Consider the following 18,427-nt stretch of genomic DNA (forward strand, 5'->3'; position numbering starts at 1 on the left):
ACACCATTCATCACATATACTTTAATTGCTCCATCCTTCAATAACAGCCTCTTTGCAGAGTCAGCATTACATTGTGACAGGATCACCAAACAATCCCACTGAAATATAACTGAAATGATACCTTGTTAAAAATAAACTTTAGAGCGGCATGTGCCATATATACAGCACAAAGATTAATGAATTATGCTTCATTTTTCTCTTATATCACTAGTTCCACTTATGATGCAAATTCTACAAACCTTCTGACTATCATTTCTTTAAAATGTCTGTAGCCAAAGAAAACTGTACAGCACACCACTTTAAGCAAACAGACTCTGTCTGCTCACGCAGCACTAAAAATGTAGAGGTTCTAGAACCGACGTACATCTGAAATCTATTAATCCAGATGCCCGTGTCAACTTCACGAACATCTCCTTTTAGAATCCGCAATAATCCCTGAAGCATGCAGCTGAAACATTGATGAATGAATGTATGTGCATGTGGTCGAACGCAAAAATGTACTTATTCTAGTATTTCCACAGGCCAATGGAACTTACAGGCAAACGGCTCAACAATAACAAGACCACTTACATTGTTAAATATGTCAGGGTCGGAAAGACTGAGTGTAATGGACGGGTCCTGAATTAGTGGCTGGGGAGGTCAAACTCAGCATTTTTAAAATTAGCTCTTTTCCAGTGGGAACTTCTGCTGTAGGGATATTAATTCAATGTGTTTCACACTCTAGTCCTCTTCAGAGAAGGAATACCATTATAGATATTTTGTTACTTTTTATAAAATCAATCAACTGAAAAATGTATGTGTGCAGAAAGCTGCCGCAATGCAAACATGTCTAAAGGAATGAAGGGGGAAGATTCATCTTGACATAAATCAAGTTCATACTCCACAAATCAAATAATTTCCCTCAACACCAATTAAAACCACTTTGAGTCAAGAACTGACATTTTTCAGCAATAAAACCATTGGCAACACCTTGTGTACAAGAAGGTAAACATGATAGCGCTGTCAGCTGTAGAAAAAAAAAAAACATTTTCACCCGTGACTGAAGAGACTCTAGAGGGAGGATGAGGTAAAATACTTCTTTGCTGTTTCCAATCTAGACGAATGTTTTGGTGCCAAATATCCACACATTCAAAAAAAGCAGTTAGGCCTTTTTAAGTATCCTTTCATTTAGATGGGTTTAGATGATACAGGGAGAAGAGCAATAACAGTGTGCTGCTGGAAATACATGTTATTGAATAAATCTCAATTATTTAGTGAATTGTATTATGCTGCCACATCTGTCAAACTTTAAAACTTGTACCCAAAATGAACATTAATAAATGGCTACACTTTATTTTAAGGTGTCTTTGTTACACTGTAATTTTACATTTAAGTACTGAGTAATATTAAGTAACTACATGTACTTACTATAGGGTTAGGATTAGGGTTTGGTTTAGTTTAGTTTAGTTGCATGTAATTATGCATAATTTATAGTTATTACTATAGTAACTACTGTACATGCAACGTATGTAACAATGATACTTAAAAAAAAAAAGTGTTACCCAATTATTTTTCTCTGTTGCTCAACTACAAACCTGACACAAGGTCTCAAATTAGCTAGCAACTAGTGACAGCTTCATTAAAAGGCAGCTGTGGTTGCCAGAAAAATTGAGTAAAAATACAATAAAAAAAGTAAGCATATTCACAGAACAATCTGTAAATATTACAGTTTAAAAAAAATAAAAATAAAGTAAATCCTACAGCCTTTTTCTGATGAACTAGCAAGACCATGTTGCTACTTAAATATATGTAATATTTTTGTAATATGTAATATGTAATATTTTTGTAATAAAATATCCAAAAATCACTTGCACAGTGTGATATATTTCCTGCAGTTGTGTACTTACAATATCCCAAAAGTTCCCAAAGATTTTTAATTTCAGAGAAATTCCAATTTTAAATAACTTGTCCCACTTGTCACCTGTTAATGACGTAATATCTGCGTTATCCCTGTTTTCCTCGTACTGCCATAGTAACCATGGCGACAGACGTGGACAACTGCGTTACAGAGTAGGGGTGTAACCCAGGCATCCTGGCCAAATTTGCCCCTTGGCCCCTGTCCATCATGGCCTCCTACTCATCCCCATATACTGATTGGCTTCATCACTGTCTCCTCTCCACCAGTAAGCTGGTGTGTGGTGGGCGTTCTGGCGCAATATGGCTGCCGTCGCATCATCCAGGTGGATGCTGCACATTGGTGGTGGTTGAGGAGATTCCCCCATCTATGTAAAGCGCTTTGAGGTCTCAGAAAAAGCGCTATATAAATGTAACGAATTATTATTATTATTATTACATCTAGCGGCACGCTCACGCTGCTGTTGTTTCGTTCAAACAATATGGACCATGGCAAGTCAAGCAGACTTTTGGGACAAAAGGAGAACTAAAACAAGGATCAGTATCAGCATGGCGTTTTCGAGATGCCGGCGCAAATGTAGAGGTGAGCAAATGTACATAAAACTAATCAATGTTATATAGCTCAACATGATGAAATGTTAGAATATGATCAGTATGTTATTCTAATGTTGATCTATCTTACTGCTAGTCTCATACAGATAAACTAACACATAGAATAACATTATAACTTTCAACACACTCAAATGCAGTTTAGTGTGATAGTGTAGACCAAGTGAAACAGCGCTGCGTTACCTCACAAGTTTCATTCGTCTAATAAACTGACCTGTGTGAGTATTATTAAAGGGGCACTTCACCCATTTGCATTAAGCTTTGCATTGTTAGAAACCCAGTCATACTATTGAATGGTCGTGCAACACTCTTTCATTTTTCCCTGATACGGGAGAAATCTGTTATTTACCTCTTACACTTCCTCCTACAATGACGCAAAAATCGTCATTTTGCGTCATTGTAGGAGGAAGTGTAAGAGGGGGGGATTTCTGTTGAGACTACAAGCACTCGTTCCTCATCTCTCCCAGGGGGCGGGACCCGCTCACGCTACAGACCTATTACAGATCAGTGGGTGGGACTTTACTCTCTGAAACTGAAAGCAATATCCTCCATCTTGTTTGAAGCTAAGCTAACAGGCGCTGTGGAGACAGATGTAAAGTTATGACAATAGCGGAGGAGAGTGCTCAATATGATATAGACTAGAGGAAGAGGATTTCGGAAGTCGGATGCTTGAATCAGGTGTTTGTGGCTACCTTTACAAGCCGCATTATAGCGAAGAGCAGCCGAGGCAGAAGACCTGCCTGCCGCGGACGAGGAGCCCGGACTGGCTCGAGTTAGGGCGGACTGGTGGCGCCGGTGATCTCACTATGCAACTACGAACCGCTACGAACACAGAGATAGAGTCCGTCTGCGGCAAAGAATTTCAACGATGACAATTTCTCCTGGACGAAATCTCTGAATCAGACGAGGACACGGACGTTTGTGTTGTGAACTAGTTTCCTAGTTTCGCACCGCATAATGTTCTGACTGAACATCCAGGTACCATGCAATAATTCACCTTTTCGAAAGAAATACAAACGAGGAGTAATGCACTAATGAGTTCGCCAACTAACTAGACATTTTGTGTGAATGTGAAATTAATTTCAAGCTCTGGTGGTAGCTAGCCTTGTAGACGGAAGAGTGATTTCTCTTATAGGCAGATATGCGCTTTCTGGATTAGTGGGAGTGGCTTGCGGAGCTGTGCAATGTGGTGCATTGTGGGAGTTGTTGTCTTTCATACAAATGCGTCCTGAAGTTATTTTTTGTCTTTTCTCGGTCACAAAGGCACCAAATTCAAAATTTCTTTTACATTTCGACTACATATATGACCCACTTTAAATAAAAAACAATGTTCAAATGGGTGAAATGCCCCTTTAAACTGACCAGGTAAGTTAGTTCGGTAGAATGAAATGTCCTTATTCCATTATATCCGCGGGACTCGCGTGTGGCGCTGATGTCTGTCTCTCATTAGCAATCGTGCCCTCATTAGCAATCGCGCCCGCGACATTTTGAAGTATCGTATCAGAAATGAGTGATAGAAACGCCAAATTTAAAAAATAAAATAAAAAATCCCTTAATTTGCAAAAAAATTATTATGCTCGCTTGAGATGTTTTTTGACTTTTGAAAAAAAAAAAGTTAATTCGAATAATGGAAGATGGAATCACATTTGCTGAATAAATTCTGACGTAGCGAACATTAAACCCACGTGACTAATCGGCTATTTCCGCTAATTATTCTGTTTACTGTTGTTTACTAGGTTACCAATACCAACGTCATCCGCTTTCTTTTTTTTTTGCGAACTTTGAAAAGATTTGCTTCACATTTGAATGGAAACCCAGCTACTGTTAACCAATAAACATTTTTTTACTCTCACATTTTAACAGTATTTTACCATTAAAGTGTATTGTTAGAAAACACAAATCCAAAGAAATTTAGATTTTAAATATGTATATAGACTGTGTTGCAAAAATATACACTACCGTTCAAAAGTTAGGGGGATTTTCTAATGTATTTGATAGTAGTCTCACCAAGGCTGCATTTATTATGTAGCCTATTTTTTCCTGAGATGGCAACACTGAATTACACGAGTCTTCATTGTCACATCTTCCAACAGAAATAATTCTACTATGCTGATTTAGAGCTCAATAAACATTTCTTACTATCACAAATGTTGAAAATTTGTGGATTCTTTCATGAACAGAAATTTCAAAAGAACAGCATTTATTTGAGATAGAAATCTTTTGAAACACTGTAAAATGTCTTCACTGTCACCTTTGATCAACGTATCCCTGCTGAATAAAAGTATTAATTTCTTCCAAAAAAAAAATCTTACTGACCCTAAATCATTGATTGATAGAGTATAATTAAATATAAAAAATAAATCAGATTTTGATTAAGCAAGCACTGAAGTTTCTGGCTCTTTTTTTGTCTCCTATACATTTAATCCAAATTCTCAACAGACCAAACCAACCACACAGCAATGGTTGCTGAGAACTCATAACGCTACCTAATAATGTGGCTACGTGGAAAAACAATAAATAACAATAAACCCACGGTCTTTTAAATGGATCCATTCTGGAATATCTGTGGCTGTCAGTGAGAAATGATTCCAACAAGAGAACTCAAATCCACACTGACTCACAGAGATGATGTCATGTTAACTAAGGCCTGCAAAGATGTAGGTCAATCACCATCCAACTTTAACACTCACATCACTCAAGCTAATTCATACTCTGGATAAAGTTTACACAACCCTGACTCATTCTTACTAAATGTTAAGATCCATGGGCTAATTTCTCTGAAAAAGGCCAGAGATTCACACCAAGGTCACCATGAATGGAAACCAAATGATTCCAGACTTCACGTTAAGAAAAGTAGCTTGGTTAAGACTAATTGGCAAACAGACTGCCAAATCATTCTCTGCTCAAGCATTACGCCATCACTGGGTACACTGTCTACACGGCAGTGACCTGAAAGAAGCCTGGCTAATATTTCTTAATGATAAAATGGTAAAACTGTTTTCTCAACATACTCCTATAAACCCTAAAATGTGAGCCAGACTATCCAATTTTTTATGTTATGTAGTCTTTTCATTTGACATTCCACAATTAATGTGTCTTTGACCATGTGATGCAATTGGTTTCCAGTTTAATTAGATGTTTTTTATTTTAAAAAGAAACATTAGATTTTTTTGGTTTTAAGTATTTTTATCCAATATGATTAAGATAATATGAATAATTATTATTAATATTATTTGAATAATTTTAAGTCATCCTACAGCCCCCTTTCCTGAGTTTCCTGAGGCCCCTAATGGTTCCTGGTCCCCCTGGTTGAGAACCACTGATCTAAGGGCATTTATAGCCTGAAAATATTTAGGCATTTTTGGGTAATAATCTTCATTCTGTCATAATTTTGTGAAAGAATGAATATACATATTCATTACACAGCTTCATATGTACAACCATAGACAACGGCAAGATAACATATGAATACTAAACACTTATGTTATGAATAACAGCTAACCTGCTAAATGCCCAAATGTAGTCAATGAAAATTTATCACACTGAAAACGTTCTACACAAAACCTTCAGAAAACTGAAAAGTGCCTTGGCAGACCTGTTTTTATTACCTGTGGAAAAACTTCTCACTGATCCTGGTCCAAATCGATTATAACTGTTATGAGCACCTTTTCATTTTCAAATAAAATGTTAACTAAGGAAAGTACTGAGGGCTCTGTAACTGCAGAGGATAGGCTCTGGTTAAAGTAATGGAAGAATGTGGAGCTAGATTCTGTGGGTACTGTGGTCTTTTTGTGTGTGTGTGTGTGTGTGTGTGTGTGTGTGTGTGTGTGTGTGTGTGTGTGTGTGTGTGTGTGTGTGTGTGTGTGTGTGTGTGTGTGTGTGTGTGTGTGTGTGTGTGTATGTGTGTGTGTGTGTGTGTCACACTGCTTTAGTGCCACGTCACACTAATCTGTAGCACCAGAGAGCACATGAGAACAGTTCACAGCTGTGAGGCTCATGTGGCTTGATAAACACAGAGGATGTGTATTTAGTTGCCATAGATATCTGTCTCACCTCAGGCTGTATCGCCTTGAATACAGGAGCATCCATCAAAGTGATCTGACTCTGCAAAATAAAAGCTACAATGTTAAACTGACAAGCTTCAAAAGGGTAGCTCACTCAAAAATCAAATGTATTTAATAATTTAATCATCTCAAATTGTTCCAAGCCTGTATGACTTTTTTTCTTGTGTAGAACAAAATGAGATGTTTAGCAGAACGTCCAGGCAGCTCTTTTCCATACAGTAAGAACAGATGGATACCAGTGTCAGCTGTGGTCACCATTTCAATGAATGGGAAAAAGTAAATAATAATAATTGTTGGGTGAAATATTACATTAACATTTAAAATTACATTGCAGGGCACTTAAAAGATGCAGCAAGTAATTTTAGCATTTTGACTTGCAAGTTTTCGTGAAGTTTTCACTCTTGTGAATGTACAGGTTTAAATATATTGTACAAAAGTGCTATTGACTTTTTTTAGGGGTGTTTTTTTTTTTTTGCAGTGGAAAAGGTTACTTAATGCACCTTTATTAGAGCATACTGGGTTTCTATAAATATAAAACGAGCCATATAAAATGAATAGATAATTAAATACTTTCCTTGAGTTGACTATAATTATGGGATGGAGAGTTGAAATTTAATAACTAGGCCATTGTGCACTTAAAGTCAGAGTTGGAATTGACATGAATAAGTGTGAGCAAATGTCTGATAATATATGCTGATAAAGTCTGACAAGTATTTAAATGAATGAATAAATAAATAAATAATAACTGAAATGTGTTGCCCTAGTTTCAAATCACTGCAGTTTCTATGTCAAACCCTCACTGAATGGCACAAAAATGAGTTTTATTTTTTCAAACTTATCTCAGATAAATGTCAACTATCAACTAGTGTTAAAATCAACCAAAAGTAATGCATTTTTTTCCTAACACCCTAAACTAAACCATCTACCTGGATTTTAAGTATAATTTTAAAACAACATTCAACCTCAAAACACACTGAACAGAAGCTTAGTGTGAGGAACATAATGAAGTTTAGGTTTATATTAAGTGATAAACTTCCTCTCTTTATCGGTCAATGGGAGGTAAATTGGTAGGGCTTTTAGCACCCCTAGTGGTCATTTCACATAGAAAATGCAGCAATTTGTACCTACAGAAACTTAATTAATAGTAAGAAAAAAAAGTATGCATAGCCGTGTTTTTTTTTCTCATGAGACCAGGTGTGAACTGGAGTATTTACTGTATAAACTTACAGCAAACTCCTCAGGTGTCACTTTGAGCATGTCAAACACCACCGCGTCAAAGCTCTTGGCAGAGTCCAAGCTCCGTCCATCCAGGGACTCAGAACTACTGCTGTCCTGCAAACACAGGAGCAAGACAGTCAGGCAGGAAAGAGAGAGAACAACTGGACATAAAATCAGGGATGATATTTCATACACCTATAAATGGCCAGTTGCACTGTTCCTGTGGACTTTTAATCAGTTTAATTACCATTGTCCATTTGAATTACTTTATTCCATTTGATTATTCAGCCCAGATGGTAAAAGTGGATCAGAATGCAACCACATCACTTTATTAACAGGCAATGAGCCAATCCAACCCATATGATAATTAAAGCCAGACAAAAATAGACCACATAACAAAGGCCTGAGAAGGAAAGATACAGTCACTATGAAAATAACGATTTCTCCTCGGCAAATGATCCTGACAGATCCCCTTTGAAGTCTCCGCATTCCATCCATTGTAATATCCGTACTGATGTAAAATCTCAGTCTTATCTTCTCGGTGTCTTATCTGTTCTGTGTGCACCCTTAATTGCTAGCAGATTCGTTAATGCCCTCATTTCTGGTTAATACAAACGCCGTACACTACCATTCAAAATTTTGGAAGAAATTACTTTTATACAGCAAGTGTGCATTAAATTAAATTGAAAGTTGACAGTGTGGAAGAAATTTTATATGTTCTATATGTTTGCATTTAATTATATTTGTAGAATCTTAGAAATATTATGGTAATTAGATTAATGTAGTGTCGATACATACCCTTATAAATGTATGTATGTGTATCTCCTTGTATACGACCTGACAAAAGTTAATGTGTGACTAAGTGTATGAACGAGACAGAGGGTCTCCATTCAAGGGTATAATATGATAGACAAATCTAAACAATGTATTAGTTATGGCTGAGAGATATCATCATTTAGCCTCGGGAAAACAACCTTGGGGGTGGAACAACTATAAAGAATGAAGGATGCCCCCACTCGTGGTCACACTCTGCAGGCACTTTGTAATGACTGTATGACTGCTGACCTTTCCTTGCAAGGGAATAAATAATCTTTAAAAGACAACTGATCCATGTTTGTCTCTTATTCAGTATTAGAAAATTGTTTGCCACCACAACAGTAAAGACATTATGTTACTAAACTTCGATTTCAAATAAATGCTGTTCTTTTGAACGTTCTATTCATCAAAGAATCCTGGAAAAAAAAAAAACAGTTTCCACAAAAAAAAGCTGCACAACTGTTTTCAATATTGATAATAAAAAAACATTAAATTGTAATAATATCTTACTGTTTTACAATGGAAAAAAAAAAATAGGCATAATGCACCACAACTGCAATTAAACTCCTAACTGGCCGATTCGTTTGAGCTAGATCAATCTGAAAATGGTGTTGAAAAATCTTTTAGTCTGCCCCTTCCCAGCGCCGACGGGCTTCACAGAAATTTGTTTAACCTCTTACCTTATGAAACTGTGTCAGCTTGCTGTGTGTGTCACATCTACTGAACTATCGCTGACTCTCTAGATGAGTTCCAGTTCACACAGCATGACAATGACATAACACTGTCTCACTGGAGCAGCATCCTGCCAGTGTGCATCTGAACGGATCAGCACTGATGGACCAACAAGCTGCTATTTCTCTGATCTGATTCCCTTTAGCAAGCCAATAATCAAGTGATCTAACTTGAGCGCTGCACACAACACTCAGTTCAGACTAAACCACGCACCCACCCCGCGTTGAACAATCACATGCATCGCAAATCTGTAATGATCATCTGCAATAAATCTCTCATTTATAATCCATTATGCACAGTTTAATGTTCAGTTAACTGATTGCCTTATTTGCCGGTCTTTCTGATATTAATCCTGGCAATGAGACTAAATAAAATAAAATAAATTTAAAAAAGAGATAAAACTACAGACCCTTTCCAAAAAATTAGAATATCATGGTAAAGTTTTTTTATTTCCATAATTCCATTCAAAACGTTAAACTTCCATAGATTGTAGATTCAGGGCCCACAACTTAAACGATTTCAAGTATTTAGTTGTTTATTTGTACATAATTTGGGCTTCCAGCTCATAAAACCCACGAAAACAGGATTTTAAAAAATTAGAATATTACATGAAATCACACAGTAATTACACAGTGATACCATGGTCATTGAACCAGGTTTTGGTTCTTTTGGCAGTGTGGGCAGGTGCAAATCCTGCTGGAAAATGAAGGAAGCATGAAGTGCTCTGAAAATGTCCTGGTAGACGGCTGTTTTGACTCTGGATTTAATAAAGCACAGTGGACCAAAGTCCTCTTTTCTGATGAGAGCAAATTTTGCATCTCATTTGGAAACCAAGGTCCCAGAGTCTGGAGGAAGAATGGAGAGGCACACAATCCAAGATGCTTGAAGTCCAGTGTGAAGTTTCCACAGTCTGTGTTGGTTTGGGGAGCCATGTCATCGGCTGGTGTTGGTCACATTTTCAGAGCACTTCATGCTTCCTTCAGCAGACAAGCTTTATGGAGATGCTGACTTCATTTTCCAGCAGGATTTGCACCTGCCCACACTGCCAAAATAACCAAAACCTGGTTCAATGACCATGGTATCACTGAGTAATTACTGTGTGATTTCATGTAATATTCAAATTTTTTGAAATCCTGTTTTCGTGGGTTTTATGAGCTGGAAGCCCAAATTATGTACAAATAAACAACTAAATACTTGAAATCATTTAAGATGTGGGCCCTGAATCTATAATCTATGGAAGTTTAATGTTTTGAATGGAATTATGGAAATAAATAAACTTTTCCATGATATTCTAATTTTTTAGAAAGGGTCTGTATATATCACAGCTATGTAAAAAAAAAGGTTGCCAGGTCAAAAGGTTTAGATAAATTAAGAAAGCAGGCACTGTCATAAATAACCATACATTTCAGGACAGATGCTGTCATGGTTGAACGCTTTCGTAAACAAATGGGATGTGTTTTAGTACCTGTGTGTGGCGAGAGGTGATGCTGACGCTGGCAGGAAGTCCATTCCTCCTGTACATGCTCTCAGTCAGAAGAGAAGACCCAGATCACAGCCGACCTCAGCTGCTCACCGCCACACACGACCTCTCAGCCATCCCTGCAACACACATATTCCACCTTATTTTATCCCCAACTTGGTGTACTTGGCAATTTGGAAAGGTTTTAAATTTTGTTTTACTAACCCTATTAAATAGAAATTGTGACTTTAAAAGAAAACTTACTGTCATAATTATGATTTAACACAGTATTACTCTATTTGGGATCTGCTCATTCTGTGGAGCAATGCATAATGTAGCCAGAAGAGGGAGGACGTCACCACAAATGCAGCCTCTCTCCCCTCAACATGACTCCTGGATCTGCCCTACATTCAGTCAGCCAGCCATTTCTTGTTCAAATGAGCCACATACATATCATAGCCATATCATGAAAAGACCCTGCAGTGCTGCCCTCCTCTGTATTATTGAATGAAATGTTTCAGTCTGCTTGGCCAAATGCAGTCCAGAATTGAAGTGCACGGGTCATACAAGAAATATCTACAGATTTTTGCTTTGGTTGTGCTTCAGGAACCAAATTAAAAATTTTATAATACATGGCTTGGTTGAATTCTAATGTAGAATGCGGTCTGTTGTTTCTTGATAACAGACCGCTGCTAAGTATAACACACCGTTGTCATGAAAAACAGAGCGTTGCTATGGACACAGGATTCTAACCGTAGAGACGGAACAGACTATTTTCTTTAGCGGAAGCAATACAATAGTTTTTAAATCAATATTTTGTGTCAAATTATTGATTTATTTGGTAGGTAGCTATGTAATAAGCGGGATAATGTAGAGCGAGGCGGTTGTTATAGCGAATACAACCCCGACAGGCTGATCAGGACCCCGACGCGAAGCATATTATTTACATATTAAATGGCCACCAAACATTTGACTTAAAATGTTTACTGTGAAAAAGTAAACAAATCTGTCCTTAAAAAAAGGATTTAAATGTGCTAAATATCTTAAAATTAACATGATGTAGATTAAAAAGACTGATCAACTGTATGTTTTGTGAAATCAACTGCAGAAGCTAACATTATATCCTGTTCAAACCACTGGGAGACTTGTAGATGTGTTAAAATTTTAATATTTGCATTTTATTTTTTATATTATATTTGTCTTATTTGCATTTAGCATTGATTTCAGAACAGTACTGCAGAGGTGGGACCAGGTCTTTGCATTCAATTCTCGAGTCAAGAGAAACAAGTCCCAAGACAAGTCCAAGTCATGCGACTCGAGAGCACATACCTGCAGACTGCAGTAATAAAAAAAAAAAGAAGTTTTGATCCCCCAAGTATTGCACCCCAGGGTCATTATCCACCTTTTTTGCCACGGATCTAACCAACATCCTATTCTCTTCATTGTGTGTCATTGTGTGTCTTCGTCCATTCAAGTGCAAAAGGAAAGAGAACTCAATGTGGTGCTGGCACGCTCTCCGAAACGACATTCTGTGCGCGGGTTTCAGGTGTTTGTTTACAGAGAGCTGCTTCACAGACAACATGCCAATAAATTTGAGTTATTTTTGTGCGTCTTGTCATGCTTGAATGGTTTAATGGCAATTAAATGAATGGCAGCGTGATCATATACTGTAGCACAGCCAAATGGGTGCTGCTACCCTAACCGAAAAAAAAAAAAAATTAAATCGCAAAATTAATTTTGACAGGCCTACTAATTTCTTTTAAGGGGTCATAATATCATGCATTTTTTATTTGTACTAAAATCTACTTATATTGTTAAGTCAGTGTTTTTGTACTAAACATGTAGGGTTTTCAAGACCATTAGTTTCAAAACAAGTGACTAGTAAAAAAACAAAACAAAACATTATAATACAATTTGTACAGATTTCATACCCATTTTGTTCTGCCAGATCTTTCACATGGCTAATATCTGCATGGTAGTGTTGGTGAAGGCCATCCCAAGCGGCAGATCTTTAGAAATACTGAAAGAGAAAGAGAGACAACAGAAAGACTTATGACTAAAATACAAATACCTTTGGGAAATCATCAAGGTTGATTTCCTCCATTTCAGACAAATTCAAACAAACACACTTGTGAGGCGTCAAGTTATACAATTGCAAATGTGGATAAAATCTACAGCCAGAGGCGTGGATACACTTGCCTGAGAGCAGCAGCATTTAACTAGCGTAATCGAGTGTGAAGAATTCAGTCAATACTGTTAACACTCATGTTTGCCGTCCACAGGGATGCCTGTATTTGTTTATTTGGCTGTATTTGTCCACATGGCTTGAATGTGCATGCCTAACGGCATTAATTAGACATACCGTAGCTACTGTTCAAAAGAGAGCGGCTGTTAAGATTTCTCAATGTTTTTTAGAGAAGATTCTTATGCTCACCAAGGCTTCATTTTTTGATAAAAAATACAGTAAAAACAGTAATATTATGAATTATTATTACAATTTGTCTATGTTAATATATGCAAAACTCACCCATGAACTGCCAAAACTCAGACAACACATTACATTACAACACATCACATCACATTCACTGTCTGGTTCATCTTCTCCCTACCCAGGCATAGACGCGGGAACATATTTTATAAGGGGGGTGCTGGGGGCGGGGCTTGATATTATGGGGCGGTGCTGTGGTAGAGTATTTTTAACAAAATCCTAATATTAAACAGCCCAACAAGATGATTAACATACAAATGAATGGACCGTTTTATGTGAGAAAGCTCAGAACTCATAATACATTTTACAAACACAGCACAAAAATCTGCATCTTACCTTATGATACTCGCTCAGGAGATAGTGCCGGTTCACAAAAAAAGCAAAAACGCAAGACGCAGGCAGTGGAACGGGGGGAAACGCAAAGTCTCGAGGCATGTTTAAGTTGAACTTATTTTAACTTGAGCGCTGCGTTTTTAGAACGATGTGTCATGCGCGAGTTAAACACGGTTAAACACGGCTAGTGCGTTCACACAGAAAAGCAATGGAAAAGTAGCAGAATGGAAGGGAAAAACACGTTCTGTGTGAGCAGCCCCTTAATGCCGATTAATGCATCTGTATTTAGTTTTTCACCGATGTCTGAGTGAACATGCATTAAATAAGCGTCAAATGAGTTCTGAGATGCTGGTCCTTATCCAGCATAGTCACGTCACTCACTCCATGCGAGATCGGCTTTTGATATATGGATTTCTAGTTTTTAAATTCATAAAACCGTATTCGACAACATCTAAAAACGAAATAATCTTTAGAGTAATTGTATTAAGGTGGAAGGTGTTCTTAAAATGAGTGAAACAGCTGTCGACCCTAGTTCCCGCGGTCATGCCTAAAGGCAGAAACTTAAATCTAAGGACTTTAAGGAGATGGATCAACGAAGCAGAGTGGGAATTACAAGCCTGTTTCGAGAGCACTGATTAGAGTGTTTTTGAAGCTGCTGCCACTGATCTGGATGAGCTCACAGATTGTCTCACATCATACATCCGTTTCTGTGAGGATATGTGCATTTCTACCAGTAGCCTACTTATTTAAAGGGATAGTTCACCCAAAAATGAAAATTCTGTCAGTAATTACTCACCCTCATGTTGTTCCAACCCCGTAAGACCTTTGTTCATCTTCGGAACATAAATTAAGATATTTTTGATTAAATCTGAGAGCTGGATCACTCCTCCATAGACTGCTAGGTGACCGAAACTTGCTGGCCCAGAAAAGTTATTAAAGAGATCGTTAATATAGTCCAAGTGACTACAGTGGCTTAATCTTAAGTATATCAAGCGACGAGAATACTTTTTGTGCGCAAAAACAAACAAAAATAACGACTTTATTCCACTATTCATTACCTTCTCTCTGGGCCTCTAGTTGGTTCACGTAGTGTTTTTGCGTAGCGCGTCTGTGTTACACGTCACCACGTAGGCTCACAATTGGCCGAAGCTGGTCATGTGTGTGATGCGTCTGACGTGCAACACAGACGCGCTGCGCAAAAACACTACGAGGCCCAGAGAGAAGGAAATGAATAGTGGAATAAAGTCGTTATTTTTGTTTGTTTTTGCGCACAAAATGTATTCTCGTCGCTTGATATACTTAAGATTAAGCCACTGTAGTCACTTGGACTATATTAACGATCTCTTTAATAACTTTTCTGGGCCAGCAAGTTTCGGTCACCTAGCAGCCTATGGAGAAGTGATCCAGCTCTCAGATTTAATCAAAAATATCTTAATTTGTGTTCCGAAGATGAACGAAGGTCTTACGCGGTTGGAACAACATGAGGGTAAGTAATTACTGACACAATTTTCATTTTTGGGTGAACTAACCCTTTAACATACAACAAACCATGGTTCACAGCAAAACTCAGACAGCTTTGCCAGGCCAAAGAAGATCCCTATAGGAATCGGGACAAGATCTTGTACAATCACTGACAAAAGAGATTAGAGTGGCTAAGAGGAGCTACTCTAAAAAGCCAACAATCCTGCTTCAGTGTGGAAAGGCCTGAAAGACAAACTACAAGACTCCATCCCCCAACTCTGCAGGGAATCAACAACTGCCTGAATGAGTTTTACTGCAGATTTTAAAATCTCAATCTCACACACCAGACCCACTCTGAGGGACTCTCTGCACAACCATCAACACCTCCAGCACCCCCACTCTCCCCCCTATGAAGAGGATGTTTTTCAGGAAAACGAAGACAAGGGAACTGTTTACACCTGATATTAAGAGGCATTTTGGTTGATCGGATCACAAGAAGACGAGGGAGACACATTCCTTACACCTGGTGATTTAATCCGTCTCTTTTATCCAATTTCGACCACTTCTGTCCTGATTTCTTCGATGAAGGGATCTCTCAGGACCTGCAGTGTATGAGACAATCACATTGACTTCGTTGTGAAAAAGGCCCAGCAGAGGTTCAACTTCCTTCGCCAGCTGAGTAAGTTCAATTTGCCACAGATGCTGCTGATTCAGTTCTACTCAGCCAGTCTTCTGCACTTCAATAACTGTCTGGTTTGTCTCAGCTACAAAATCAGACATCAGAAGACTATAAAGGACGGTTCAGACTGCTGGGAGGATTATTGGTGCTCCCCTGTCCACCCGCCAAGAATAGTATACATCCAGTCTGTGAAAAAGGGGCTTCTATTCTATTCTACTGTATTTGTATATTGCACACCTGTACATACAAATTTACACACACACACACACAGTATGTGTATCTTATTCTCATATCTTTATTTTACTATCTGTGTACTGTTGTTGTGACTGTGTACTGGAAGCTTCTTCTGTCACCAAAACAAATTCCTTGTGTGTGCAAACATACTTGGCAGTAAAGCTCTTTCTGATTCTGATTATATTTTGAAATTAAATATATTCCTGTGATGCAAAGCTGAATTTTCAGCACCATTACTCCAGTTTTCAGTGTCACATGATCCTTCAGAAATCATTCTTATATGCTGATTTAGTGCTCAAAAAATATACTTTTATTATTATCAATGTTGAGTCAGCAAAAAAGTTGTGCTGCTTAATATTTTTGTGGAAACTACAATACATTTTTGCAGGATTCATTGATGAGAAGAAATTAAAAAGTGCACTGTTTCTTACAATGCATCTTACCACGGTAACCATAGACACAGACTGTAACTACAACACAACTAATAAGATAACATCAGCTAAAGAATAACCTACAAAACATTTTGGATTGTTGTTTGGTGGAACACTTACCTGCAGGTAAGTTAACTTTCTTGATGCAATAAATAAAATTTAAAATTTGTTTTGAATATTTGGTATTTAAAAGATAATGTATAAATCTGTTCTTCATTATAACAACATAAACTATGACAGGGAATTCAGGACCATGACATGAAGTAGAGAGGTCTTGAAGGGGGAACATATAAACATTTATTTTTGAAAATTTCTCCTTGATATTTCTCCCCTGTTTTTCACCACTCAATACTGCATTTCAGAAACAAGAATGTCATTACACTAAAATCACTAGAGCCTAAATTCTAGACTCTTATTTTAGCTTAGCTTAGACATTTAATTCATATGTTCTGTTTATTTATCAGGAATTATCCCTCTGGGTAATTGAATTTGATCGCTGTTTTTCACATACACCATCATATTGCAAGTATTGAAGACTTTCCAGTCTGAGAAAAAAAAAATTGTGGGCGCTAACAAAAGAAAAGACACCATGCAGGTTCCAGTGAAGATGGAGTATGAGCTGGGAGTGCAGACAGAGCAACGCCTCAGGGAAATGGGTGTCCGCAGTGTTTGGGAAATCTTAGATGTAGAGTACTACTACGATACTGACAGCTTCCAACTGGCTTCTACACAGACCTGGTTGAATCAGCATAATGGCCAGTGGGGACTGATCCTGGCAGAAGAACGAGAGCTTAATCACTCTCAATCAGGTGACACAAAGAAGTCAGAAGATGAACATTTTGAAGAAAAGAAAAGCAAAATACTCAACTCATCACCAGAAGAGAGATCAGCAACAGGTGCTGTTTTAATAGAAACATCAACCAATAAGCATCCCGAGAAAGTAATGTGCAAAAGCCAAGTTCAGAGAACATCCTCAGACACGTCTCTAACATACACAGAACTGAGTGACCCATGTGCCATCATGTCACGTCTCTCAAAGTGTCTCCAACTGCCTCTGACCCACAATAAAATGCAAAGCATGACCATGAAGAACTTCTTGAAAATGGCCCAGATCCAGATGTATGACAGCTGGACCAGGACCAGTACAGTGAAGTACTCTCTGCCTGGTGGCTTCTCACTGGTGGTGGAGAGAAACTACAGAATTCCCACTGAAACGCCTTCTGCATTTTTGATGATAAATGCTGATGTGCTCAGCATAAGCAGTGAGCTGGAAAAGATGGACCGGCTGTGCAAAGAACTAGGCTTAAAACCAAAGGAAAGGTCAATACAAACTATTCTTGAAGCCGGTCATGTGGACATCTTCAACTCATAATCACCTCTTTATCTTGTTTTTACCTTCTAATCAATAAAAGTGCCAAAAAGATCATTTTAAGTTAATTTTAAGTTTTAAGTCTAACTTCACTAACTATGACAATAGGGATGCACCGATATAAACAATTTGGCCGATACCAATAATTCTTTATATTTGAAAGCCGATAACCGATATATTGACAGATAAATCTAAATCCAAAATGTCATAGTTTTTGAGAGCCTGATTAGTGATTACAAAAACTAATCTCACAATTAAAAGCCCTGTCCCAAGCACAATAAATCAATACAGTACAGTAGCCTAGTTTGAACCAGTTTAGGTTTTAAAATTAATTTTACACTACTATGGCCAACTTTCCTTATTAAAAAAAAAAAAATCTATTGTCTTACAAATAAATAAAACAATGCCTAAATAATGCAAACAAGTCATTGGACAACATAATTGCGAATAAAGAATAAAACTGCATATGCCATGGATAACATAAAATAATATCAGACAAAATTTCTTTAAGATATCAGACAAAATTTCTTATTGGATCTATAATGATAACAATACATTTTAAAAAGTTATCATATTTTAACATACATTTATATGTGACCCTGGATCACAAAACCAGTCACGTCGCACGCGTATATTTATGG

The 18,427-nt window shown here is 37.5% G+C and overlaps 2 protein-coding genes across 2 annotated transcripts in view; one reads left to right on the top strand and one right to left on the bottom strand.

The window, feature by feature from the left end:
• ralgps1 (Ral GEF with PH domain and SH3 binding motif 1) overlaps positions 1-18,427 on the bottom strand; it is a 114,570-nt gene that overhangs the window by 92,718 nt on the left and 3,425 nt on the right. Inside the window, exons 2-5 of the mRNA XM_079897883.1 lie at positions 12,723-12,811; positions 10,798-10,931; positions 7,794-7,898; positions 6,556-6,606 (exon numbers count right to left, since the gene is read on the bottom strand). Of these exons, the coding sequence (XP_079754009.1) occupies positions 6,556-6,606; positions 7,794-7,898; positions 10,798-10,854 (213 nt within the window). The 5' untranslated portion in view covers positions 10,855-10,931; positions 12,723-12,811. The remainder of the gene's footprint in view (positions 1-6,555; positions 6,607-7,793; positions 7,899-10,797; positions 10,932-12,722; positions 12,812-18,427) is intronic.
• LOC307173162 (uncharacterized protein) lies at positions 17,007-17,789 on the top strand (the record flags this gene model as incomplete). Its single annotated transcript, XM_079896050.1, has 1 exon — positions 17,007-17,789. One exon carries the CDS (start codon positions 17,007-17,009, stop codon positions 17,787-17,789), a length of 783 nt encoding a protein of 260 aa, XP_079752176.1.

This window comes from Squalius cephalus (genome assembly GCF_949319135.1).
Source record: "Squalius cephalus genome assembly, chromosome: 16".
Lineage (NCBI taxonomy): Eukaryota > Metazoa > Chordata > Actinopteri > Cypriniformes > Leuciscidae > Squalius > Squalius cephalus.